Genomic DNA, 26,709 nt, shown 5'->3' on the forward strand with positions numbered 1-26,709 from the left:
AAATTGAATCTCATTTGTGTGTTTGTCAATATCCAATATGCATCATGTCTCATTTCATTTACATGTGTGTGTTTGTGCGCATGTGTGTACATGCAGTATGCTGTGGCACGGAGAGCGGTGAGTCCACATACATATTTCACTCACCATGGAAATACAAACTCATCATTGACTCATCCCATATTACTACTGCACTAACGAGAGAATAGTTATAGTTTTATTGGGTGTGTTGTCATTTTGTCCAGACATATTTGTTTACTGCATGCATGTGATAGAGCCTGCTGCATGGGATCTTTCCTCAAGTGTTTTATGTAATGCCTTCCTGACTTGACGCAATAGTTTGTTTTTTTTTTTTTTTGTTTTTTTATGAGAAAAGACCTAGAACTATTTGTTAGCACTGTCCTAGGTGTGAATTTCAGCTCCAGCGCTCGTGTGGTGTTTGCATATTCTCCCTGTGCTTTGCATGGACTTATTCTCGGTACTACTTCTTCCTCCTATAACCCGGAAATGTGTTATTCTACCTGAAGACTCTTAAGCTTTACATATGTGTGTATGCGAGCATGCTCTAATGATATGCATACTGTATAGTTTCTTTCGTCAGATCAAAATGTGACTGCAATTGACAAAGTAGAACCACACAAAAAGTCCCTCCATTTGTTAACTAGACAGAGCCCTTATGTATCAACGCTATTCGTCCTTCATCTTCATCCCTGAGCTCCATCATTTTTGTAAATCTTCTCTGTCATGCCTGCAGGGTCAACTTGCCTCCAGTGTATTTCACTTCCTCCGAGAGGAAGTGTGAAGGTCTAATCATTAAACTGAGGCCAAAATCCCTTCTTTGCCTACTAATTTAACCATAAAAAAAAAGAAATTACTGAAACGTTACTTCAACAAAGTATTAACTTTTGTTTTCCTGCCAAAACATCAAACCCCCTCCATTAATTATAATTCAGCACCATCAGTGCAACACTGATATTGGCAATATATTCTACCAAGACACACCTGGAAAAAATCTTCAACGTAAGAGCCAGTGTACACACAAACAAAGCCTGACTCTTACAGTACAGATGATTCATGCATGTATGCCATTAAGACACCAGAGATACAAATTAAAAGCACTACCTGCTAGGGCAAAGAGCACTGCAATAGTGATCAATTGTTAGGCCAGGCATTTGCATTAGTTGTTTGTATTACAAATACATTGTAAATTTGTATTAATGCTTTTTTTTCAACTCTTGTTTTTATGCTTCATAAAAATGCCGCGTTTGGGGTTTTGGGTGTAAGATTTCATATTTGATAACATTTGATTAAACAATGAATTTACGGTATTTATACACCAAACAGCTGGATTATTGCAAAAACATTTTGCACCTTATTGAGGGAAGTTCCAAACAACACACAGTCACACAAAGATTTAAAGGAAAGTGTACAAAGTAAGTATATAGTGAGCACAACTACAAAAGTTATCACTATCTAACAGCACAAAGTACAGTTGGATGAATTTCTCATCTGCTGCTTTACCTGAAGTTGGGTGGCAGGGGCAGCAGCTTTAGCAGGGAAGAACAGACCCTATCCCCAGTCACTTTATCCAGCTCCTCCAGGAGGATCCCCGAGCTTTCCCAGGCCAGCCAAAAAACATAGTCTCTTTAGTGTGTCCTGAATCATCCTTGGAGCCTTCTCCTTTTTTTTTTTCTTATGAACTAATCATGTTTACTAACGTGATCAATATCATGAAACACATTCTCTCGTCTTGGTTTCTAACACAACCACTTAGTGTAAGGGTTAGGTTTGACCAACTTTCATAAATGAAAACATGAGATATGCCAACTGCCAGGGCCAGGACGTACTAGGATAAAGGATTTGGATTTGGAATTTTGCTGAGTTGGGCGCTAAGCCTCTAAATTCATCCCTGTGTTCTTACAATCTTGTCTCAACAACAGTCCAATGAAATGCGACATCTAGCAACATATAAGAATGAGGTGGAGTGATTGGCGTTTGATCTGACATTGCCTTTTTATCTAGTCTGGATCTTTAGAGAGCAGTTTGCTGTATTCATAATATCGTCAATAGTCCTGGCTAATAGGGACAGCTGGCAAACCTTGTTAGAGGTGAAAACCTGCCCAGCCAACTGAAAGGACATTATTCTTTGAATTATAGATAGATTTCTAGATAGTGGAATTTTCAATGAACTATATAAATTCCATGGAAATCCACTTTAAAAATTTGTCCCTTTTTTATTAGCTTGCGTTGTGGATCGGGAAATTACTGTCAATAATCCTAACGCTCCAATTGTTGAGCAGTTATTAGAGTGTAAATTGGAAAGGGGCGACCAGAATGAGAAATGACTCAAAATGTGCAATAAGTTCTGACTTTAAAAGATGTTAGCTATAGGAGAATGCACACACTGACCGATTTCTCAGGGAACGCCCTGATTTGAGCGTCACCCCACCCAGAATGTGTAAATTTCATGAATTAGGGGATGGTTGCATAACTTTGTACAATTTTAAAGTCATCCCCACCCAACAAAAGACGGAATTCCGATTTGCACAGTCTTGAAAGTAAACTTAAACTATTTGACTACAGTATGCACATTCATGAGCCAGCATTAATCCAACACCTTAATAGTCATTGTTCTTTTTACAGCAAATTTCTGTATTTTTACATGAGCAGGTTGTTTTTTCAGTGAAAAGGATAACGTTAACTTTGCCCTGTTGTAGAGAAACGCAGTCGTCTGGACCAAGGGGCAAGGGGCACGATGACTGAGGAGCTAAATGTTGAAGTGGTTTGCTCTTTTTATGTCTAGATAGCTCAGAGACAATCATGCTGACTCACTTGGCCAATACAACAGTGAGTGCATGATTATGTGCTGTAATTTGACTAATTGAGGAATGAATGGGCTGATTATCCATGTGACAGACTGAAATAGCCTGTGACCGTTTGGCTCGGCCCTCTGGCTGTTGCAATGGATGGCTCACAGACTGATTTAATGCCTCGGCCCTCGGTTATTCATTATGCGACAGTCTAGCGTTTTGTAATGCTGAACTGATTGTTTGACTGACTGGACTTTTCAATGTCCAGCTGTTTGCCCTATCGAGCACGCTGGCTCAAACAGCAATTCCTAACTGCCTCTTTGGCACTGATCGGAAACCTTTTATGCCTTATCAGCCCAACCATTTGCTCCTACAAAGCTTTATTTCAGCCAACCAACTTTTTGTACAGTACTTCATAGCTGTTTGGATCATTTGTTGTCACATGTTTTGTCGCTCCCTTTTCTTCTTTCATCCATTTTCTTTTTTTTATCCCTCTTTCACATTTCTGTTCATTCATATTCTCTAAAGAGTCATCTCTGGCCTTTCATCTTTCCATCACTTGTGTTTCAGGTTGAATTTATCGGGTTCAAAAGAAATCTTTCAAGTCAAATTCTTTGCACATTTGAGGGTAAAGAAAAAAAAAACGTGTGGAATGAATTAAATGTCTGTTAATACAGATGCATATAGATCAAAATGCAGTGGATCAGAAATAGCATAAATCCGGTCAATGTGAACCTGACATCATTGAATTATGCACACTGATTACGGATGCGTTTCTACCCAAACAACACAACCATTTTGAGTAAAATAAAACGACCAAGGTTAATCAAGCATTAACTCCAGCATCATTAAATCTGAGCCTAATACGATGCATTAGCTCTGCATAGATCATTAAATAAACAAAACATTTGCCTATGGAGTAATGCTGAGGTTACCTGTGTCCTGCATTTAAACATACGATAAATAATGGGGTCTGACATTCATGTTGTGTTATTATTATTTTCCCTTTTTTTTTTTTCACTGTTGTTGATTTAGTTTTTTTGGTTGTTTTTTTAAGAATTGATTATTCCATTTATTATTCTATCAAACACGAGAACCTCCTCCCATGTTTTCATCTTAGAAAAATAACTACCATAAGCATGCTACTGCAAATAAGACATACTGTATTTTTGCAAAAGTTCATATGAGATATATTAAAACTAGTCTCTGAAAAAAAAAAAACATCCATCCATCCCCTTACCCACTTAACTTAACTTAACTTGTTACCAGCCAATCGCAGACCATACAAAGACAACAGCTCAAACCAACAAATACACCTATGGACAATTAAGAGTGTCCAATATGCCTCCTATGCCCTTTTTTGGAACAAGGGAGGAAATTGCAGTACCCGAAGATAACCCACTCAGGCACAGGAAGAACATGCAAACTCCACACAGGAAGGCCAGAGCCATAAAGAACCTGTGATCTCTGCACAGTGAGGCTATGTGCTATCCAGTCTTCCACTGTGCTTCCCTCAAAATAAACATGTTCGTACAATTTTCCTAAAAGTCAGGGTCTGGCATTGCAGTCTTCAAGGACTGCTCATGGCCCCTTGCGGCTGTCAAAGGCTGTTATCGATGGCCCACTCAAAGAGGCCGTGAAATTCTAGCGCATAACTGTAGGCTCACCTGCTCCCCTTTTACCGTATTTATTAACTATAAGGCAATCTTAAAATCTTCATCATTCATTATCGGCATTATCGTCATTGTCCTTGGCTGGCCGCCATTACACCATGTTCCATAGACTGAGCACGTTTTTGCAACACATGTCAATGTGATAAACATGAGGGGTGGCCATACACCTTTCCAGGAAGTGCAAAATGTGTTTCCTAATTAGTTGCATTAGGACATTAGTAAACGGTTTTTTTTTTTTAATGGACTAGTTTTGGGGTGTTTCTTTAGTCGCATCAGCCATTTTTTTTCCCCTCCATCCCTAATATACTACATGTAAATAAACAGTCAACAAGAAATGGTCAGTTTGTTAATCCAAATGTAAAAAGTCAGTCCATCCATTTTTTTTCTTCAGCTTCACATGCTGCATTATTTTCCCCCATTTCCACATTCCTTGCCTTGGTACAACACAATCAAGCATGCTATTGTTCCATGATGTGTTAGTATCAAACATACACATTCGCACATTGGCACAGAAACACACACTCCTTACATCAGTCACATTACCTTCACACTGAAACTAAGGCATCTGGGGCAAACTGGAAAAAAAACACCATTAAGGCCACTTTGAAATGAAAATGTTCCCGTTGGTGTGCATGCTCACGTGTGTGCGTTTGTGTCTGTGTGTGTGTGTGTGTGTGTGTGTGTGCGGGCATTGCTTTCATCATATTACCTCCTCAAGTGAGCTCATCAGATTTTAACCACTTAATCTTCTAACATGATGAACTTGTGAGTAATTTAAAGAGGAGACAATGAAAATGATTAAGTTGTCCTTGTTGGTGCAAAGAAACGACTATTTTTACGCGTTGTCATTACAGAGATGGGAAATCCTGGTCCAGAAAGTAAAACCCTGCCACAGTTTAACTTTAGCCACAGGTGCTTCTAATTCACTTGCAGTCAAATGAGCCCATTAATTTACAGTACCTGTTAAGTGACAGCACATGGGGTTAAAACCAAACTGTCGTAGGGTTTTTACTTTTCGGAGCGGATTTTCCCATCTCTTGTTGTCAATAACCTTTTTAATGCCGTAATATTAGCAATATTTTGGTCACGCAATAACATGGAAAAACCTTTAAAAAAGCCCAAATATGCTCATATTCCTGGATTGCTGCATTTCTGATATGAATATCTGGCCATATTCTATAAAGTAAAAACTATAAAATCCTCTCTGAGCTTTTAGCAATATTACAAGGCTAATTCCTCACCAAAAAGCCAAAGCTTTCCTCCAGCCACGCATCTCTGAGCATCTCTGCTCATTGCTGCTCTCTTAGCATCAGCCCTGCCCAATCTGAGAGAAAAATTGGGTCCTTATTTTGTTACGTGGCCGAGAGCCGCCCTCGTACTGCCCATGCAGACTAAACACATGTCTACATTCACTAAGCAGTGCAGCCAAGACGACGTCTAGCGAGCCAGGCATCTAACTTCCAGGTTGGATATAAAGCCACCAGAATAGCATATATTTTAGAGGAAAATGAAACACTATTGTGTTATAGGTAATACATGTTCATATTTCTGCCAAAAGCTAAGTGTGGAAAGTTTGAAATATCACAATATGGACCTTGGAGATATGTATCAGGATATCCCCGTTGAACGGAACGCTCAAGTGCGTTCTGCGCAAGTTTGATTTGCAAAGAATGTTTTCTGTACAGAAAATACTTGAAAGCATGGCATTTTGGAACAAAACCCACTGGTAATAGGCAAGCAGAGGTAAATAAACCAACTTAGACGCAGCACACCTTTGGAGCAAAGATTAAACTAATTACTTTATACCGTGTGGTTTGGTGAAACCCATTAATAAAATGTCATGTATTACCATAAAAAGTAAAAAGGGGGAATGATGTTTACTTGTGCCAAGTCATTGTCTAGACATGGCAATATACACGGGGAGAGTGAACTTGATCACAAATACCATGTATGAGGAAGTAGCTGTCTGCTCACACACGTAAATATGTTATTCCGCATCCTTCAGAAATCCCAATTTTGACCGTGACCAAATGTTGCTGACATAACAGCAAGTCAATTGGTGATTAATGATGTTAATCTAATGGGATTGCCATTGATAGTATATTCATAAAAATATCCATGGGTATTACTGTATAGATGTTAAGTATGTGGACAGGTATGTGGCATTTAGTATCATGCTTACTTCCATTTAGCTTATCAAATGTGAATTTATGCTCTACTGTGCTTTTGCACATACAAGATAGCATTGTTCAAATTGTGACAACATCATCTTGTTCCTTTAATATTGTGAAAACTTCCAAATAGGACAATTCAATTTGATGTGATGCCAGGGATAATGTTGATTTGAAGTAAACAGCATAAATGAGTTAAAACTGTGAATGACTACAATGCGCTGTCAAGCTTTCATTTGGGTGTGAGAATCTTAGATTACTGCAGTGATCTATTAGAGGACGCACGTCTGGTGTTCATTAATTTTATGATTCATGTTGAGTTGATGGTAAGAGCGCCCAGGGACCTTCTAATGTTTCTACTAATGTCTTTGGAGGAGGAAGGTTTTTTTGCATTTTGACACAATGGGGCACTAATGTGATGGTTTTATTAAAGCTGATTAAAGTGCAAAATGTAATATCAAAACTAAACCAAGAAAACAGTGTGGTGGTTACCTTTGGAAAAGACAACTTTCACCATGTTTTAAAGGCACTGGATTTGGCACTGTATAAATTATCCACTGTCCTCTTTGGGTTGGGCCAATGAAAAATTGAAATTTGAAGGCAGGATGTCCATGCTGAAAATATTGGAATGTATTCATTGTATTGTATTCAAGTAAAATGGAAGAAAGCATTGTTAAAAAAAAACCCTCCCCACCAACTTCTAACCTTCACAGTTTGGGCTCATTACTTGATGTTGCAGTGTGTTGTGGGATTTTCATCCAGAACAATATTTGAAAGGTCAGAGGTGATGTTGGACCTGAAATTGTGTCTGTTGTAGTTAATCCCAAAGGTCAAGTTCTGCTAGGCCAAAAAGTATAATAATATATAAATATATAAGCATTGCTTTTCAGTCTGTGTTTTGTGTCCTGCGGCATAGTCATGCTGGAAAAGAAAAATACCCCAACCTCAAACTTTACGCACAAAGACTCAAAGATAGAATGTAGCCAAAATAGAATGTAAAAATGTGAGAGAATCTTGTTTAATTGAGGTAATGTTTCCATTTTTTTATCTGTAGTATACACGTTGCTATTTTACATACCAATTACCTATATTATTTTGAGTAAGCTATGTGGCAAATAAAGGAGGAATGTTTTATATGTATAGTTTTCTATATAAAATTATGATTATGCATTAATTTATAACCGTCTGTCCCTTATCTTATGTAATGCAATTTCAGTTGTTCCTTTTCACATTTCATTGCACTGCTCATTTGAACATTTCAGAGCTACATTTACTCTATTACAACCAAATTAAATAAGCCTGCTTGATAAATTGGAGGAGATTTGTGTTTGATTAAAAAGCGCTCAATAGCATTTTAATAGGCTTGGTTCAGTTGGATTACAAGGGCAGCAGCCTTAGGCATAATACAATAATTCACCACTGCTGATAGATGTTAACGCACCTACCAAACCATTAGACTCACGCATTGCTTTCATCTTGGAAACTGTACGCTCAAAAAGTCATTTTGCCTTTGACAACGCGCCTTCAAAGCAGCAGTGTGCCATCCTAGCTTGTAGTTCCCTTCTGTTCAACAGCTCTCCCCCTCAGCATCCGTAACAGCGTAGCACTGAGGCAGGTGCACGCCTCAGTGGAGGCACGTCAAAGCAGATAAAGTTGAGACATAAGGCACAACAAAGTTGGGATACTTCTCACATAAAGCTTATGTGGAAAGAATTTGTCTAATCATTTATCCTCTGCTTTATCATATAATTCATGCTAAGGCTTTTTTCTTCCTTGAAACTGAGAAAATGTGTTTCTTCATCCTTCCTATTTGCCCTTTTGTCCACCGTGTAGTTTCAAATGTATCTCATGCTTGATATACAGTATGTCACAGCTTAAAATCAGTGGTTGCCAAGTTTCAGATACAAGAACTACACAATGTGTATGCTGTGAAAATGATCAGTATCTATCAAATACTGTACATAACTACATAGAAATATTATGATTAGTATGTAGCAATTAACCAAAGTAAATGAAGAAATGTTTATCTCTGTCTTGTTGATTCAATGGTCAAATAAATGTCCTTGATACTTCTGTTTGAATTCCCATTTGTTTCCCTCTTTTGCATAAATGTATCATTTGTTTGCCTGTCTTTTTTACATCAATCATCATCAAGCACCAACCTCCAAACGATGTTCTTTTTTGCCTCGTGTTGCGTTTGTAGGAGGGTCCCTATGTGATGCTGAAGAAGAACTCGGAGCTCTACGAAGGAAATGACAAGTATGAGGGCTACTGTGTGGATCTGGCCTCAGAGATCGCCAAACACATTGGAATCAAATACAAGATCTCCATTGTGCCTGATGGGAAATACGGAGCCAGAGATCCAGAAACGAAGATATGGAACGGGATGGTGGGAGAGCTTGTTTATGGGGTAAGGGTGGATGATATTTGGATTATTACAGTAACATTTAAATGTATTGAGCCACTGGCGCATGCTATTATGACTATGTGATTTTATAGTAATATTTTCCATAGTAGACGACACCAGCCTTAATTGAAGGTAATTTCTTCTTATGATGGCTGCTATCAGGCACCGATAGGTAACAGTCCCTCCTCTATTAAGTCCTCCTCACCAGTAATCACGACTAGAGTGTGGTAGACAGACATGCGGGCTGGAATGTTCATGTGCATCAGAGAAAAGAAAAAAAAAAGTTTTTCATTAGGTTAATTAAAAGAATAGTATCTGTTCTTGGTATCATTGAGTACTTCAGAGCAATTAGTATCGACAGGAAAAAGTGGTATTGAACATCCTTAATGATATGTATAAGGTGGAGAGTACTTAGGGAGACCTGTGATTTACAATTCAGAACTACTGTATTTGTATTTATGGCTGTCAACATTATTTTCACTCTACACGGTTTATGTGATCTCACTTGATATTTAAGATGGCTTTAGATTAGTTTGCATTGTCGCATCAAAATTTGAGTAACAGCGTTGATCCAAACCTGTATACAAATCGCCAAAATGCTAACTTCTGATGACACTATTCAGACTACTTAATTGCAGATTATTAAAAAAAATCAATTGAAAAATTCAGCGGATACTGCAGTTCAACTTGGACAAGACCTTGTGCTGCAATTGAGAGCCCACCTTGGACTCTTATACTCTGCCCCAACGTACAGTATATTCTTATCATCAGAAGCTTTGCATGCATGTTTCCTGCAGCCAAGCTTGGTCTTGAAGGGCTCAGTATTTCCTGAGGAATTTGGCATAGTGACCAATTACGATGTCGACACCGCGCACATTGTGAGAGTTCACATTGAAAAGACAATGTCAGTCATCACATTGAGAAAGTGTGAAAGCAGAGAGATTGTTGCAGAGCGGCAACAGAAATAATTGGCCTGCACAGTTCCTGATGGAAGGTGACACTGAGGAAACAGCACGTTGACTAATCAGGTTTGATTTGTTCCGAGTGCTCAGTGTGCTCCCAGATGAGGCATTCAAAAGGAAACACATTTAGAAGCTTTATCTTCTAATCCACGTTTTATCTTTCTCTGTGTGCGTGTCATAGTTGTTGCAGCATGTTTGTGCGCTCTCGTTTCCTCTATACTGTTTGCACATCACTATAAGCGATATTCTCCTCAATCTTCAATGCGCTGTAAAGTCACTCCGCCTTTATTCAGTATCTGTATGCTCTGATTCAGCTGCTTTTTCTCATGCCTCAAACTCCACTAATCTAACTACTTGCCTATTCAATTGTCCTTGCTCTTTCCATAATCATTCCCCCTTTTACTCTCTCCTTTTGCATAAATGGAGACGACAGATAAAGGCACTTGTCTGGAAATCGATTGAAAGAAAATACAAAAGAAACCCAATCCCTTCTTTCCTTTGCAGAAAGCGGAAATCGCAGTGGCCCCTCTTACTATCACTTTGGTTAGAGAAGAGGTGATCGACTTCTCAAAGCCCTTCATGTCTCTGGGAATCTCCATCATGATTAAGAAGCCTCAGAAGTCCAAACCAGGTGTTTTCTCTTTCCTGGACCCACTGGCCTATGAAATTTGGATGTGCATCGTGTTTGCTTACATCGGAGTCAGTGTGGTGCTCTTTTTGGTGAGTGTTAGGGATGGGGAAGTCATGTTGGATTTCATGTTTGTTATTGAGTGAACGCATGCATTGATAGGAGAAATTAATTGTTCACACAACTCACAAAAAGCTAGCAATATCCAGAACGTAATGTAAGAAATCTCGAGAAATCTCGAAATCCCAAAGAGTGGGGGGGGGGCCTCTAATCCCCAAAATGAAGCCTAAATGTGTCGCAACAATCACATCGTGAAACATCCTGTCTATGTAATTTTCATCAGTGACACCGCGAAATATTGTGAATGTTTTGTGTTTGTGTACAGTTCTTCAACCTGCATTATTTAGATCAATTTGCCTATGGAATACTCACAACGTTGAATCCCCAAGAGTTATTTTCTTTCAGAATCAGACATGGTTGGATTGAGTGGATGCTTGCGTTTTCAAAGGTTAATATACGTAAACCATAAATTTAAGATAGTTTATTGAATGTGGAACCGGTAGGTGATTTTAATGCTATCTTCCTAATTATTTCATGAAAGGGACAATAATTGAATATATTTGCTACAATAAAATGAGCCATAACCTTAGGGAAACTTTATTTGACCTCTGAACTTTTTAGTACAAATGCCTCTGCCGTTTCATAACAAGGAGCTGAATGACAAAATCCACATGAGTTATCTTGTACAATCTGTTTCTAAACAAGGCCTCTTCCACATGCTTCTCGCATTTTAACATGAGATGATAAGAAAGTGGACACGAATAAAATGCGTTCACATATGCTTAAGTGGTAATGTAAGTGTTATCAATAATGCAGAACACCAAAGCAAAGCACAATCATTTTATTGTACTTATGTGGCTTCATTAAGTAGTCACTCCCAGCACCGCTCACAATAAAGCGCCTCTACTGCCTTGTTCTTGTCAAGAGTGCTGTTGATAGCAGAAACAGCCGCTCTTCAAAATGTGTTCCCAAAAACAAACAAAAGTATGGTCCTATATTTGTTTTTTTCTTTTTTTTTGGACAGCTTAGAACATTCACCACGGTCTCCCGAATCGTAATCTAAGTTTTTTTCTTGTACTCTATTAGTTGTAAAGATGTTATTTTCCTGCACTGTTTCAGGTGAGTCGCTTCAGTCCATACGAGTGGCATGCTGAGGAACCAGAGGAGGGCACCACAGAACAGGGCCCCAACGACCAACCTCCAAATGAGTTTGGCATCTTCAACTCTCTCTGGTTTTCACTGGGGGCCTTCATGCAACAAGGCTGTGACATCTCACCACGGTCAGTGCAGAAGATGTAATAGGTGATTCTGAGTGTGCATGCCTGCATGTGAGGGAATACCCTCACTGGATTCGCCAAAGCGTTCTATGCTAAAAATACATGTCTATGTTTGACAGAAGCTGCATCTGGCTGCACATAAAAAGCTGCAGCCTTTTTGACATTAGACAACACAGTATGGAACTTCCTGTTTCACTAGCAAGCATTATTACACTCTCACCAGAACCACTACACCCCATGGTTTATTATCCTTGAAACACTAGAAGGATCAAACATTTTACTCACTAGCGGTACATATCGCTATCGGTTTATGTCTGGTCAAAATCAACTTAAATCACTCAAAAAAAATTACACAGAAAAAAATTAAACTTTCTTAACTGCAGCATCTCCCAAGACAAACAGTAGCATACACATCTGTAACAATTGACAAAGTCCCAAGTTTTGAGGCATCCAGCCAGAGCAGTTACAAGAATGGAACTGATGTTGTGATACAAACTGTTTACAATGGCAAACACTTTTCCCATTTTTGCACTGACCTGGGCTGCTGCTTTGTGACACTGTGTGAATATGTGCAAATATAAATACACGGTAAATGTGAAATATGGAAAGGTAAAAGGAAACATGGGTGTACGTTCACTCATCCTTGGCCAACTGGTTGAGCAAGGGTGGGAGATTTCACAGTTTGCTAGGTGTCCATAAATCTTTAATGAAGCTCTGAAGAGGCAGAGTCCAGCTGTATTTTTAGAATATTTATATGAATATGGCATTCTATTATTGATAACCTGAGAATGCAGTTTTTTGCAATATTCATGTAAGTCATCCTGAAGACCTTTTGAGAGCAAATCTGAGCCCAGTGGATGAGCTTCACGAAAGACCAAACGGCAGAAATGAGTGAGGCAGTGACACTTTAAATGTCTGCAAATCATCAATGAAACTGTGAATTTGGTGAGTTTACATACATACACACACGCACGCCCATGTTGATAGATAGATATACATACAGTGTGTAAATATATATATATATATATATATATATATATATATATATATATATATATATATATATATATATATATATATATATATATATATATATATATATATATATAGAGAGAGAGAGAGAGAGAGAGAGAGAGAGAGGTACAACAAAGCGAAAATGTGTCTTGCAGTTGACTTATACTCAATCCAGGTTGTGTTTCATCTCACATCCACGCAAGAGTACAGTGTTCCCTTGCCAGGATTGTAGTCAGGATATATATATATATATATATATATATATATATATATATATATATATATTGGGCCCCCGTGTTACGACGCGAATCCGTTCCACAGTTGGGATCGTAAGGCGAATTTGTCATATGACGGGCAATCCAAACCTGTTAGCTAATGCGTTTAGAACCCCAGGTAAAAACATCAAAATTGAACATACATATTAAAAATCAGAACCACAATAGAATAGTAAGTGCTACTTATATATACTATACATGTATACAATCAGAAAATATCATAAATAAAAAATATAGAAAGGATTTATTTACCTTTGAGTGCCACTTGTTTTGCCCATATTCCCTAATAGGGGTTATCTCCAGCATTGTGTCTATATAAATCATTTTCTTACTTCTCTCTTTACATCACAAGCAATCTTGGGACCCATACATACTCAAACAGGTCATACTTGGCATAAAGCTCTCTTCCACCAGCCCTGAAAACAAATTAAAGTCCCTTCCAACTTACAGATTCTTGTTATTGCCACAGGTTCTATTGCAATTGCCACTTCTTTAGCCAGCAAATGAGTTAAGTGCCAAATGAGCTCCTGGCTTTATTACTGGTTGTTATCCCAGCCAACTAAAGGACATGTCACAACCATTCACACTCACATTTGCATATATTCATAACAAACCCAACTATAAGGAAAAGACACAGACTTGAAAAGATGAATATAAAGAAATGTCTTACCTGAAGACACAAACCCCTCTCACTCAACATTAATAGTCGCACTAAAACAGCTCTTACAAAATAAACTAATCTTGAAAAGCCTTCTGTCTTGGCACACTTTTTCACCTGAAGGACATTTTTCTTCTCTTCTGCGCTTTCACATCTGGTTTAACAGCCACAGCAGTATTTCACCTTTGCAGTAATGAGCAAAATTTGGCTTTCCTACGACCCTCATAGCTTTTTATTTTGCTCTCCTTAGTTTTGTTGCTTGTCTTTCACTCCTGACTAACAGCTGTCTTCTCCCTCTCCATCCCTCTCTGTGAAAATGACCGGTCAATTCCAACTGCAATACTAAAAAATACTTGTGCCATCTGCATGCATCTACATTCACATTCAAACATGAAGTGCCCGAACAACACAGAGTACTTCAAACAGCAACCTTTCACATGCACAGGCTAGTTTTTGTGCAACTGCACAAATATTCACATAGACGCAAAACCTCTCCATTCTCTTAAGTTGAGTGTTTGTCTGCGTGTGTATGTGTTGTAGATGTGTGTGTTTGTGTGTGTGTGCACACAGCTGTCCTTGCATTAAGGATACTTAACATTGTGTTGGTATTCATCATCAAAATTGCCCGGCCTTGTCCCCTCCAATAACAGCACCACTGCTTAAAAGAGCAGAATTACTGTGGTTAGAAGGTTTATAGATGCCTGATTATAATCTTACAAAGGAAAAGAAAAACTGTCACATACCCACTTTTTTATTTTTCTACCTCGTCCTGTGTCATCCACCCGATGCTTTTTGACAAGGCATAAATCAATCGATTCAAAATGAGATACGTAGAGCTGGGCAAACAATCAAGTTTATCGGTTGGTTCAAGGATATTTGGCAGATATTTATGGCAGCTTCTGTAGTTCAAAGCATGTGTGGACTGACATTCACGCTTGCGCATTCAGCACAGATGTGAACAGAGTGAAGGTAGTTCACAAAAGCACTCACTGTTGGCAAATTGGAGGCTGTCACTACACACCATGGAAAAAAAAAATTAGATCACCCTGGTTTCTTCAGTTTCTTGTGAACTTGACTGTTAGGAAAAAAATTCATGAGCCATCAGAATGATGATGCTTTTAAAAGCAACCAACCACTTTCATTCCTGCTAAATGACAGAATATTAGCAGTATCGTGTTCAAGGATTCAAAAGTTGAAGGGTTTTAATTGCCATATCAGGAGACGTAAAGCATAAAAGTTAGCAGTATGTACCCCACGCTACTGGTACAAATTGTTAAACATTCAAAATGTTAATTTAATAGGGTTGTGTGTGTTTACATGTTGACTTTTTCCTCAAGAGGATACATTTATTTTCACATTAGCTGTAAATTAAAAAAAACATGTATTATTTAGTTGTTTGAAATTGGGGGACAAAATTAGCGTGGGGAAAAAAACACTTTCAAAGTGTGTTTGGTATCAGGAGAAATAACACAAATCCCAGTAGAGGGCAACAACCAAACAGTAAAACTTGTTTTGAATAATGTACAGTAATGTCACTTTCTTTGCTTTAAACCTGGTAATGAGATTTTTGTGAACAATAAATCATTTTAACTAGACTGAGGTTTATTTGGGTCCGTGTACGAAGGCCACTGGCTGTGGTCCCAGTAATGGCAACTCCTGAGTTCAAAAGATTTTAAAATTAGATACTTAAAACTGCAGTTTTTTATGAAACTTTGTAAACATCTGACCTTGGAAAACATTTCTCGCAACAAGTCAAACAACCTATGTCACGACTGCCCACTAGTTTTTATGGTTGCTAAGCGACAGGAGCAGTGCAACAAATAAGGCTGCTGACTGTCTGTGCTGCACTTCCCGATAAAGATTGAGAGACTGACGGTCTAACATTAACGATCTACTGACTTCACCTTGAGTCAGAGGCATAGCTTCCCATTAGGCAAGTCGGGTAATTGCCGAGGGCCCTATATTCAGATGGGGACCCCAGAGGGGCAGCAGAATTGATGCACACAAACCGCATTCTTTTTTTTGAGAGGGAGAGACTTTGACAATTTCTTTTCAACTCGAGTCACGACGGAACCCTTCCAGGCCACACCCCGTCGAAGAACAAATCTCCTGATTTTCCACATCTCAAAGTTGGCAACTATGTGGGAGTGGAAAGCCACTGAAAAATAAGAAGGAAGTCAAAGAAAACATGAAAAAATGGTAAGTATTAAAAGTTTGTTGTTTATGACAGTCTGTTTTACTGTCTAACCGTTAGACCGTTACAGTACAATTAGCTAGTTCAGCATGTGGATACAATAGGCTAGTTTCTGGGTGCTAATGCTATGCAACGGTTAAACAGCAATACAATTATGCTAATTAATGTATTTATTTACGTATTTTTTGTACAAATTTGAACTCACCATGAATGTAATTGCAAGATGCAATGCAGTGCAGTCTGATATACTGAACATCTTGTGATAAGGCAAATATGTGATTATGTTTAGACAATAAGATACTACATACAGTCGCACTTGTTTTTGCAGAACAAAAAATGGCATTACTGTACTTTAAATGCAATGATAGTAATATGCCTGTTGATATCAATACTCACTGTATTACTCATTTCCATTTCTGTATTAGGCTCACTTTTCTTGCCTCTTCCAATCCTGAACATGCAACTTGTAAGTGAAAAGTTCATACCTGCATGTGGTTTTGTTACACTGCAATAGGAAGCATTAGTCCATCATCTGACTCAGACGGCCATGAGGATATACAACAACAAGAGGCTTAAACAGGAATCAGATTTGTGTGTGTAATAACAGAGGTTATTTTGTATTGCAGATGCTCGTTGGGAAACAGTAATACGTATGTGTGTGTTTATTTGTCTCGTAGTTCAGCAGTGTTAGCAGTGTTAAACACATCCATCTTTTTACAAACTTTTTAGAAGCTATTTTATTATTGTGCTTTTTTTTAGCTGTAATGTTGCATGTATTTTGTTTGTGGTTTAAAATTTTGACTTTTGTGAAAAATTTGGGACAGCTGCTGCTGTCATTGCACTGTATTTTATGTGTCTTGATATTCGGCTTTAGTGATTAATTTAGATAATTCTGCACGGAAATATAAATGTGCACTTTATTTTATAGCAAGTATATTTGCTAATAGAACTGCAGTTGTCCATTTTACAACAGTATTTTTCTACAAATCACTTGGATGAAGCACTAATTGTGTATTTAAGAAAAATGTACAATTTTAAAATTAAACAATACGTTTACTACTGATGTTTTGTTGTCCTGCATCCCTCGCCCACTTACAGGGCAACCAATCCCTTCTTATTTGGGGACCCTAGAGGCTCTTGATACACCACTGCCTTGAGTCAATTCACTTCACCTCAACAGAACAGTGAGACTAGATATGATAGTATTGTCATGACTCGTGAACTAGTTTCATATACTGGCCTACAGTGGGTACACTTTAACCTGACTATCAGATATTTGGACAACAGGCGGCCTCAGTAAGTTTGAAACAGAAGTGAAGACATTCAGCTCAGAATTTGCAAATGACCTTTATGTTGAGTTGCCCAATAGTGGATGGACAATTCACATAATAAGTAACGATCACGTTTTCTTGCTCAATTTTCATCCAGGTATTATAGTCTGTATTAAAGTATATATAATTAAAGCCTATTTATCTCACCAAATTCAGAGTTTCTTACCTGAAAATGTATGCCAATTTTATTGCATTGATTTTGTTTCCTTTGACAGTCACATCTTTTGGGCATGGCGGTGAGGGGTGTGGGAAAGGTGGACCCAAGAACTGAGAGGGATGTAATTCAAACAAAGAGGCTTAAATAAAAACTGAGGCAGGATCCATCCGGAATAAAAATAATACAAAGTAGGACAACAAGCTTTAAACGGAACTCGGACTGAATGACAGCAAGACAGCGAGGAAAGGATAATGACCCAACAAGAACAGAACCAAAACTGTGACTTAAGTACAAGAAGACTAATTAGGGAAACATGCAACACCTGGAAGGGAACAAGTGGCAGTGAAAGCGGATTGGATGACACGCGCGGGAGCAGCTAAATAGGCAGGTGGACAAGCTCAAATTAACGAGACAGAGAGGAAAGGCAGATGCGAGGGAAACAAACATGAACAAAACCCACCCAAAAAACAAGAAACTCCAAACTAACATGACATTAATGACTTTAAAGTACACGTAAATTAAAATTTAAAAAGTAGCTCAGTAACAAAACTAATGCAAATTAAAGCATATACATGCGATGCTGTTCAAATCCATGCATTGACCTCTTGAAACCCATTGAATTGTACTTGCTTAATGCTGCAAATACATGCACAAACAAAAACAAACATGACCTAACGCATGACCTCTCTGGCAGAGGTAATAACAAGTAAGCCGAGGTGCATCCATTCCATGTCAACAACTTGCTTGTATTATTTATCTTCACAATCCCACAGCATCCACTGTCAAGTTATCGTACAAGGAAGCAAGTTGGAAACATCTGCCATGCCCATGAGCTGCTGTTATTTTTCAACTTTTATCCTCTCTGTCACCATTGCGACACTCATATGACATGTCAGTGGAGATCACCGTATTTAAACTTGACAGCTTGAAATAAAGGCGAAAGATCTCCCCTGGAAAAGGTTTTCATTGTTTGAATGCAAACATCTTAGAGCTAAATCTCATTTAATAAAATGCCTTGTGCTCACTCAACTATTTCCTGACCTTATGTTGTGTATTCTCAAATACAGCACTTTTCTTTCTTGTAACCTTCATAATCATCTTAGGGGAAACAACATATGATGCGTGCTGTTTGACTATATTGTGTGTGTGTGCACGCCAGAATGCGTGTGTGTTGTGTATTGAGTTGCCGTGCTTGGTATGCGGCATGCGTTCCTCGCTCCCTGCCGCCGCAGTCATCTCTGCAGTCTGAGTATTACACTTGCGTCTATTCAGGTCTTTTACTCTCACTCTATAGCCTGCACCGTTTATATTTATCTATCTTTGCGAGCGATCTCTCCTTTCCAATTTTACATTCCATCGCATCCAATCTCTCCATAAGATTTCCTTATCTTCCTTGGTCGGATCTTTTCAAGGCCACTCATGCTTATCCGTTGTCTAATCCTCAACTTAATTAATTAACTTTCCATGACAAGAACTGTCTGTGTGGGGGCACGTATGCACACTCACAGCGCGCACACGCACACTCCTGCGCTATTGTGTTTACATACACGCCAGTGATTGGCAGGATACATAAAAGCGTTAACACACAACGGCCCATATTGTCAGTGACCTTGAGAAGACATTTACACCATCCACCCGTCATATTTAGATCAGGACTTGTTAGTGTGTTGATGTCACTGATTGGCAAGGTCACTGCAAAATAGGTGCGGTAAAAACGATGACGGGCGCTTGGGTGATAGGACGGCGATTGTTAGCACAAATGGAAGGGAAGTGATGGCGATGAGGATGAGGGTCGAGAAGGAGGGCAGCAGAGTGAAGTAAACCGATCAGAAGAAAACATCTCTGAGGAATTGGATGTCTTTGTCAATAAACATCTGAAATTACAGCTCTCAACTCTGCTTGCTGCTGGCTACGGGGACATCTGCAGTTCAGTGTGTGTGTGTGCGTGTGTTTGTGTGTGTTTGTGCGCATGCGTGCGTATGCATGTGTGAGTGTGCGTAATGTATTGAGTAAATGGCCCCGGGTGGCCTGAATACTTAATGACTGCAACAGATCCATCTAATGGAATGACTAACCAAATGCAGTAGTGCACTGAAGCTTACCAACTCAGATTGGTCACAAGGTCACCAATTAAAATCCACTTGTACAGGCTGGATGTCATTGCAATTCATGAATAATAATTTTTGGGAAGTCCTCTAAAGAGCCATCACATAATTAAGTGCAACCCATCTGTAAATGTACCCATCTACCCAGTGTTTAGTTGGTAAGAGGTCTATCATTTGTAAGATGCTCTAAAGCTGTAATTTGTATTGCGGATAGTTCGGGGACACTTCGAGCTTGACCGATTTTCGATTAAAATGAATAAGATCATTTGTTTTTGGACCCTTATCAATTATAACAACAAAGATATGAATTAGAAGTGGAATATTTGACTGTATTACAATACTTTATGCTTTGGTATTTCTAGTTATAGAAAAGTTATATATACATATATATTAGAGCTGAACAATTATAGACAAAAAAAATCTTCCTAAACTCGCATGTGCAATGCTGTATTTATTTTTTCAAAGTTCCTCCTACAATTATTTGTTTAATTAAACAATCAATCAAATAATCTTAATTGCAATAAACAAATGTAGATGTATACATGATTGGATATTACGATAAAGGCAAGTCAAGTATCAATTGATGTGAAAGACAGTTTATTTCAACAATTGCAAGGTTTAAGCTTCCTACGTAGGCGTGTTATAAGCATTTACCATCACAACATAACTTTCACTCAAGTGTCAGGTAAACATGTTCCTTGCATATATGCTATTCTGTAAATCAGAAATTAAACTAAAGTGGCGTTACCACTTCAACATATCCACCCTTTCATGTCGGGTGAAACATCATTTTATTGATGAGTAAATATTAAACCAATGAATGCCAGACGTTTTTGCATATTTTGATCTTTATTTGAAGGCCAACGAAATGTTGTTATTCTATGGCAATTTGTACGTGTAGCCTACCAGATGAAAAATGAGACTCTCTTCTTTCATCAGATCATCAGAAGAAAAGTGTATTTCTACCATTTGTCATTGTTTTTGTAATCTTTGGTAGAACATAAATTAGTTTAGCTTTAGATCCGGTTTCAGGGGGACATCAAACAAAAGCAATGGAGAAATTTCAAGTAAAAGTTCAACTTAGACACCAGTATTTTTTGCATGTATGACAGCTCAAACTGAATCTTTCATACGTCTGCTACCTGTGTTACCTACATGACGTAGAAAATAAAAACAAATGAACAAAAATTAATAATAAATGCTGCATCGGTATCCCTCCACATTTACATATTTAATGTGTACAGTACATAAATGAATACTGCCAAAAGATGTGAGAGTATGAGCAGCCGAAATGCACGCCCATGAACTCATGGAGAGTAAACTTGTAACTTTGTACAATTAGCTTACGGGACTGAGTTCCACTCAAATTGTTCTTGCGAAGGATTTACAAACAAGTCTGCTGCTGTCAGTCGATCTCGAGCAAAAATATCATGCTCAGCATGACAAAAACAATCTGAGTCCCTATTGATGTAGCCTTGGTGGAAAAGCACAGTGAATTGTTTGGACACCTATCTCCAAAGTTCTATTTCGGCAGTGTGCTCGCTTGACGCCGCCGGCACTTGTCACCCGGTGTGTCACGGAGGCTCAGGAGCTGCAGTATACGCCAGGGGTCACCAACATGGTGCCCACGGGCACCAGGTAGCCCCCAAAGATGGCACGAGGAGCCCGCAGGCTTTTCTGCAAATAGCGCAAGAGATAGAACATTGGTGATTTTCTATAAATTTTACAAACAATTATACATGTATTACATTTACACTACATATTACACTGATTTAAATTATTACTACAGCTGTTCCTCAATTATTGTGAAAAATCATTAATATGACCGGTCTCTTCACTTAAACTGGTAGCCCTTCGTATTACTCAGTACCAAAAAAGTAGCTCTCGCTTTCTAAAAGGCTGGTGACCACTGGGTTTCGCATTCTCTTGGCATCGTCACTGTGCTGAACTGATGATGTAGCTTTAACTTCCAATTCAAGGGTCAGCTGCCTATAATTTTCCATCTTTCAATCATCTTAACTTTCTCATAGCTAGACAATACTAGTGCTATGCATTGCATCTCAATGTTTGCAGACATTACAATCAGTTCAGAATGCCACTTAACACTTTCAATACTATGGATGAGAATTTTCATCATGTAAAATAGAGTACTTAGGTTGTGTACCAGTTACAAGACTACAACTACATGGTTTTTTTTTTATTTTATTTATTTATTTTTTTTAGTTGATGGCGATATGACACTCATGGCCAACCCTCCTCTTCATATTAAGCCAATCAAGCACCGTAGTAAAGTAGTTTTATAATATACACACATCAAAAACACATTTTCATTGTTTTTGTTCATGTTTTGAACAAAGGGAATGACTGTTGAGATGTTTCATATGCCGTTAATCCCCCAAAAATATTAGTTTCAAAGTCACTGTTGTGCAGAAAAAAATAAAAAAAAATAAATAAAAAAAAAATACACAAAAAGCTCATTTTCTCTTTTAGTCCAAAATAGCTTAGTGACCCTCAAATCAAACATGTATTTTCAAACAGTGATTACAAAAGAATAAGGCAGAATCTTTCTTTTTCTGGTAAAGAATGGAATCCAATCTTTCATATGGTAAACATACCACACAATATTTTTTCAACCTTGAAAGATACGTCAAAAGGCTCAAACTTGGCTAGCACACTAGGAGTTGCCTTTTCGGTTGCCTTTCAAGCAAAAAATAAATCAATCAATAAAAATTCCCAGGTTCTCAGGTACTAGAAAATATACATTCTGATATAATAGTTGATCTTTGTCGTACAATAAAAATGTAGCATCATACAAAGTTACTTCCAGAACACCAGAACACTTTGGTGATTGCATTTTTTCTGTCGCTACGACTCAGTATGTGTGTAAAGGTCAATCACCAAGTGTGTGAGGGGGAGTCCCCAACTGTAATTTGTTTGTGATTGCCCAGATCAGTCACATTTGATCACATCAGGGTTGTCCCATCACTAAAATTTCAAACTCGGTTTCAATACCCGGAAAACACTTGATGCTCAAAAAATGTTTGATACCTTGGGGAATAAAAAAAAGATATTGTTCTTAAGGGCATAAAAAAAATATTTGTATTAACGTGAAAAAGAGAACTGCAGATAATCAAATTCATTCATGAAATATTACAAAAATAATAATTATGACTGACTGGCTAAACAACACTAGCAGCAGAAAAATGTGGAACTGCTTTTAGGGTTTCAGTGAAGGTTTTCCCATCTGCTGCGTATGGCAGCACTGTGGCCATGCGCACCATAGCACCCATTCCATGCAAAATGAGTAATATACTCAGATACTGTGTATGTAAGTACAGTATTGATACTTTTCAAAATGTCAATACTTTTTATAACAATGCCAGGGTTGGCCTGATTTTTTAGAGGTTCAACACTCTTTACAAATACCGCATTGAATCAGTTTCATTCACATGTCTTTATTCCAATAAATTCAATGTCCGATTAAATAAAGACCTGCCTGCTACTCACATTTAAGAGAGGTGGCGCAAATACAAAAATGTGCCATACAGAACTGTCAAGTAGTCAAATGAAAGTCAATGTTAGTGATTCATCACCAAACTTTTGCTAGGTCTATCCCTGTTTTAGACTTCAATTTTTTAGCTTGAGGCCTCTGTTCATTCAGCAACCCTTAACTATAAAGAGACATTTAAAACACTTTTTTTTTTTTTTAGAATTATGCAAATATAAAGAACACTTGACATGCATTGGCCAGCATACGTGTGGACTGCAACTGAGATGTTTTTCACAAAAGTTATCCCATCTATTATGGTGCTAAAATGCTAAAATGCGATGCAGGGGGACGCGCTGGAAGGGGGGTGTTGAACGGCTATAAAGACTCGGTTGGCACCGTTCACTGTCAAGAGCCGTTCGAAATCTCGGTTCTTTTGTGAATGTCACATCACTTGAAACATTTTATACCAGGTTGCCGCTGTAATGAAAAATAAATATCAGTATGATATATTTTTGTTCATTGACCACATGGCTTTGTTCTTAACAAAGACCTTTTCACCTAACATACATGGGAACTCTCCTGTAGCTAGAATGACGACCTTGACAGATAAGAGTTCAACACTGACACAGTGTACTTCATGGTTTTTGCCTCCTTTCTTTCTTTAATTACTTCCACTCTGTGGCTGGTTTCGGTGTTTCTGTGTCGATGTTCACTTCCGAGTGAGTGTGTAATAATCTTCACTTTTACTTGTCCCTGCACTCTTTCACAGACCACTAAACTGTTCTGTTAAAATTTGTGTCTTCGAAACTTCAACTAAAACAAACCCAAAAGGTGTGTTTTACGTCTTTCCAGACTATTCTGCTAATCTTACAAAAATCCTTACAATCCCCTAACACTACATTTATCCATGCCATGGAAATGATTTCGTTGTTTTGTTTTTCTTTTTATTTTGACAATAAATGAGAAAATCCCTTTATATTGGGTGAGTTTGGTGTCCATGCTTAAAATGTCCGTCCAGGAATTTGGGTGGTTGAATTTAACTTGATATATACAGTATCTTAACTGTGCTCTTTTTTCACTTATTGCCTTTGTTCAGTCCAGTTAATAAAAAGTGTGAACGAAAATTGTAGTCATGTTTACTGTGGTGTGAAGCTAAAGACCATAGGCTTTAGAAAAACATATACAGTATAGTCGTGGGTATTTAATTCATGCCTTTTTTTTTTTCCCGGGTTCGTGAATTTCCGTTTGACAGAGGTCCGTAGTTGGGAACACTTACTGCATATACATAGAAAAATACACCACTGTCAACTGTTGAGAAATGTTGACAAAGACAAACTGGGAATTTTTATATGGATATGCATGCAGTGCATGCACTTAAACGATATGGTCCCGCAAGGTGAAAATAAAAATGAAAAACTGTTTGGTTGCATGCAAAGAAACAATGTTCTCTAAGCGTCATGTACAGGGAAATGTGTTTGTGAGAATGGGAAAGAAAAAAGAAACAGTGCGCCATTAATCTTTCACACAAACGACGATAGAGAAGGCAATCTGTTGGCTATCACAGATGATACATGACCTGCCGTAGTACAAGTTGCCTGTTGCATACCAACACGCACATTCACAGCGTCAGATAAATGCCTTCAAACTCGTGTCACATGAGGAATCAAGGGCTTCACTCACACAGCAATACATACCCACACGGACACATACTCCGTCACATGCATGCAAGTGGAGTCTCCGTCACAGCCTTATCTGAATGAAGCACACTCCCACGACCTCCAGGAGGTAAACATCATCTCTAACTTGGTGCAAGGCCAAATGCTGTTTAATAAGCACCTCTTTTTTTCATGTTTTCCTCCTTTCCAGCAGCGCACAAAAATAAGTCAAGGGCAAATGCATTCCTTGCTAGACAAATCATTTATCTATTTTCCAAAATGAGATTTGTATTTTGCACCTTTCATAATAGAGAAGTATTTGAAATGTTAAGATTGGAAGTTGTAATCATCAATTGCAATGGCGAATCTTCTGGCTTTCTACGATTTCTGTAAAAAAAAAAAATTAGTAGACATTTTTTCAGGTCTGTGGTAGCCGAAGTGTCTTCGGAAGCTGTCAGAGTTTTACATAACTCACATACTATCACAGTTAGATTCGTGAAGGTTTGTTCATATGCTGACAGACACAGCATGGATCTGTCAGGTAAGGGTGTCTTTTTAACAGTTGCCGTAGTTCAAAGCACAACCCCGGTGATGTGAACGCAAGGCTGTGAATACAGAGGACCTAATCTACAAAAGCACAGAGAGTGTTGCCAACGTAGCAATTTGGCTGACCCTAGCAACTTTTACTGCTTGAGCAACTATTAAAAAAAAAAAAAAGATATATCGTGCTGAACGTAGTAAAAAGCAGCATATAAATTGGCCCATTTATATGTTGCAAAAACTGGTCGTTATCTACATATTGGAAACTTTTGACATGAAATGTACTTTCAGGTCACAAATATTTTTGTGTGGCCGCACTGCTTCTCCTGAAGAACTCTGAGTGTGAAAAGTGGAGCATGTGGTTTGCTACTCTCCAACAAAACACACAGTCATGTCAAACCACACAATTTGCTGGTAATTATGATATACAAATATTTACCAAGGAAGTTTTTGTTGTTTTTCACAAAAGTCACATTTGGTACGACAAACGGCGAGATAGCAAGCAAAACTACGAATTTTGCCTGCGGCGTTGCCTACAAAGCACCATGTTCCCTATCTTTTGTGAATTTTACGACCCCTCAAGCCATTATATTTTCAAAAATGAGACATACAAAATGACAACAGTGGTCCTAAATGTTAGCTACATTCTTATTTCCTTTACAGTGAAGGAAAGCAAGCTGAGATGGATCTAGCCTGATAATTCTATATGTAAAATCTAGTTTTATATACAAGGCCTAAAATAAGCAGTATCTGCATGTGTTTGTGACATCAGTTTTAGACTCCACGCCTCATGTAAACACACAGAATCGCTAAACTGAGACTCAAATGCCCATCAATGTTCCCTAATGGTTTTTGAACAACAGTTCATTTGTGTTCAAGAGTGTCAGCTTCAGTTAAGAGTTCATCTGTGATCCGTAAGGAACAATCGCCATGGCTCAAGTCACACATTATTTGTGGAGTGCTCAATGTTCGCATTCTCAGATATAGATCAAGGAAGTAACATAACACTTTGGGGGTGTTTCTCAAATTCATTACCCACCCCTGTTCATGGCTCTCTAGAAAAAGTTTTTCTGCTTGGTTGGGTTGCTTATTGAACCAGCAAAATGCAACCTTTGACATTTAGCACCCATTGTATTTTTAGCCTCGTGTAACAACATGCCTTCTACCCCTCATCCAAAACCTGTGTAACAAACTGAATTATACAATTAGCTCTCCTGGCAAAACAAACTAGAAAGTAAGCTATACTCTTTCAAAATCAGAACTTAAATCCATAACATGACCAAATTTCACTTACATTTCCTACTT

General features: G+C 38.2%; 1 protein-coding gene across 7 annotated transcripts in view; it reads left to right on the forward strand.

Annotated features, from left to right (window-relative positions):
- gria4a (glutamate receptor, ionotropic, AMPA 4a) overlaps positions 1 to 26,709 on the forward strand; it is a 120,719-nt gene that overhangs the window by 68,570 nt on the left and 25,440 nt on the right. For all 7 annotated transcript variants that reach the window (XR_015867310.1, XR_015867309.1, XM_088428500.1 and 4 more), the window contains exons 11-13: positions 8,855 to 9,061; positions 10,525 to 10,740; positions 11,828 to 11,988. Coding sequence is in view for 5 of the 7 variants with exons in the window: in XM_088428500.1 (XP_088284626.1) it covers positions 8,855 to 9,061; positions 10,525 to 10,740; positions 11,828 to 11,988 (584 nt within the window). In the remaining 2 variants the exon portion in view is untranslated. The remainder of the gene's footprint in view (positions 1 to 8,854; positions 9,062 to 10,524; positions 10,741 to 11,827; positions 11,989 to 26,709) is intronic.

The sequence above is a fragment of the Hippichthys cyanospilos genome, chromosome 11 (assembly GCF_059441005.1).
Source record: "Hippichthys cyanospilos isolate Australia breed blue-spotted pipefish chromosome 11, RoL_Hcya_1.0, whole genome shotgun sequence".
NCBI classification, from domain to species: domain Eukaryota; kingdom Metazoa; phylum Chordata; class Actinopteri; order Syngnathiformes; family Syngnathidae; genus Hippichthys; species Hippichthys cyanospilos.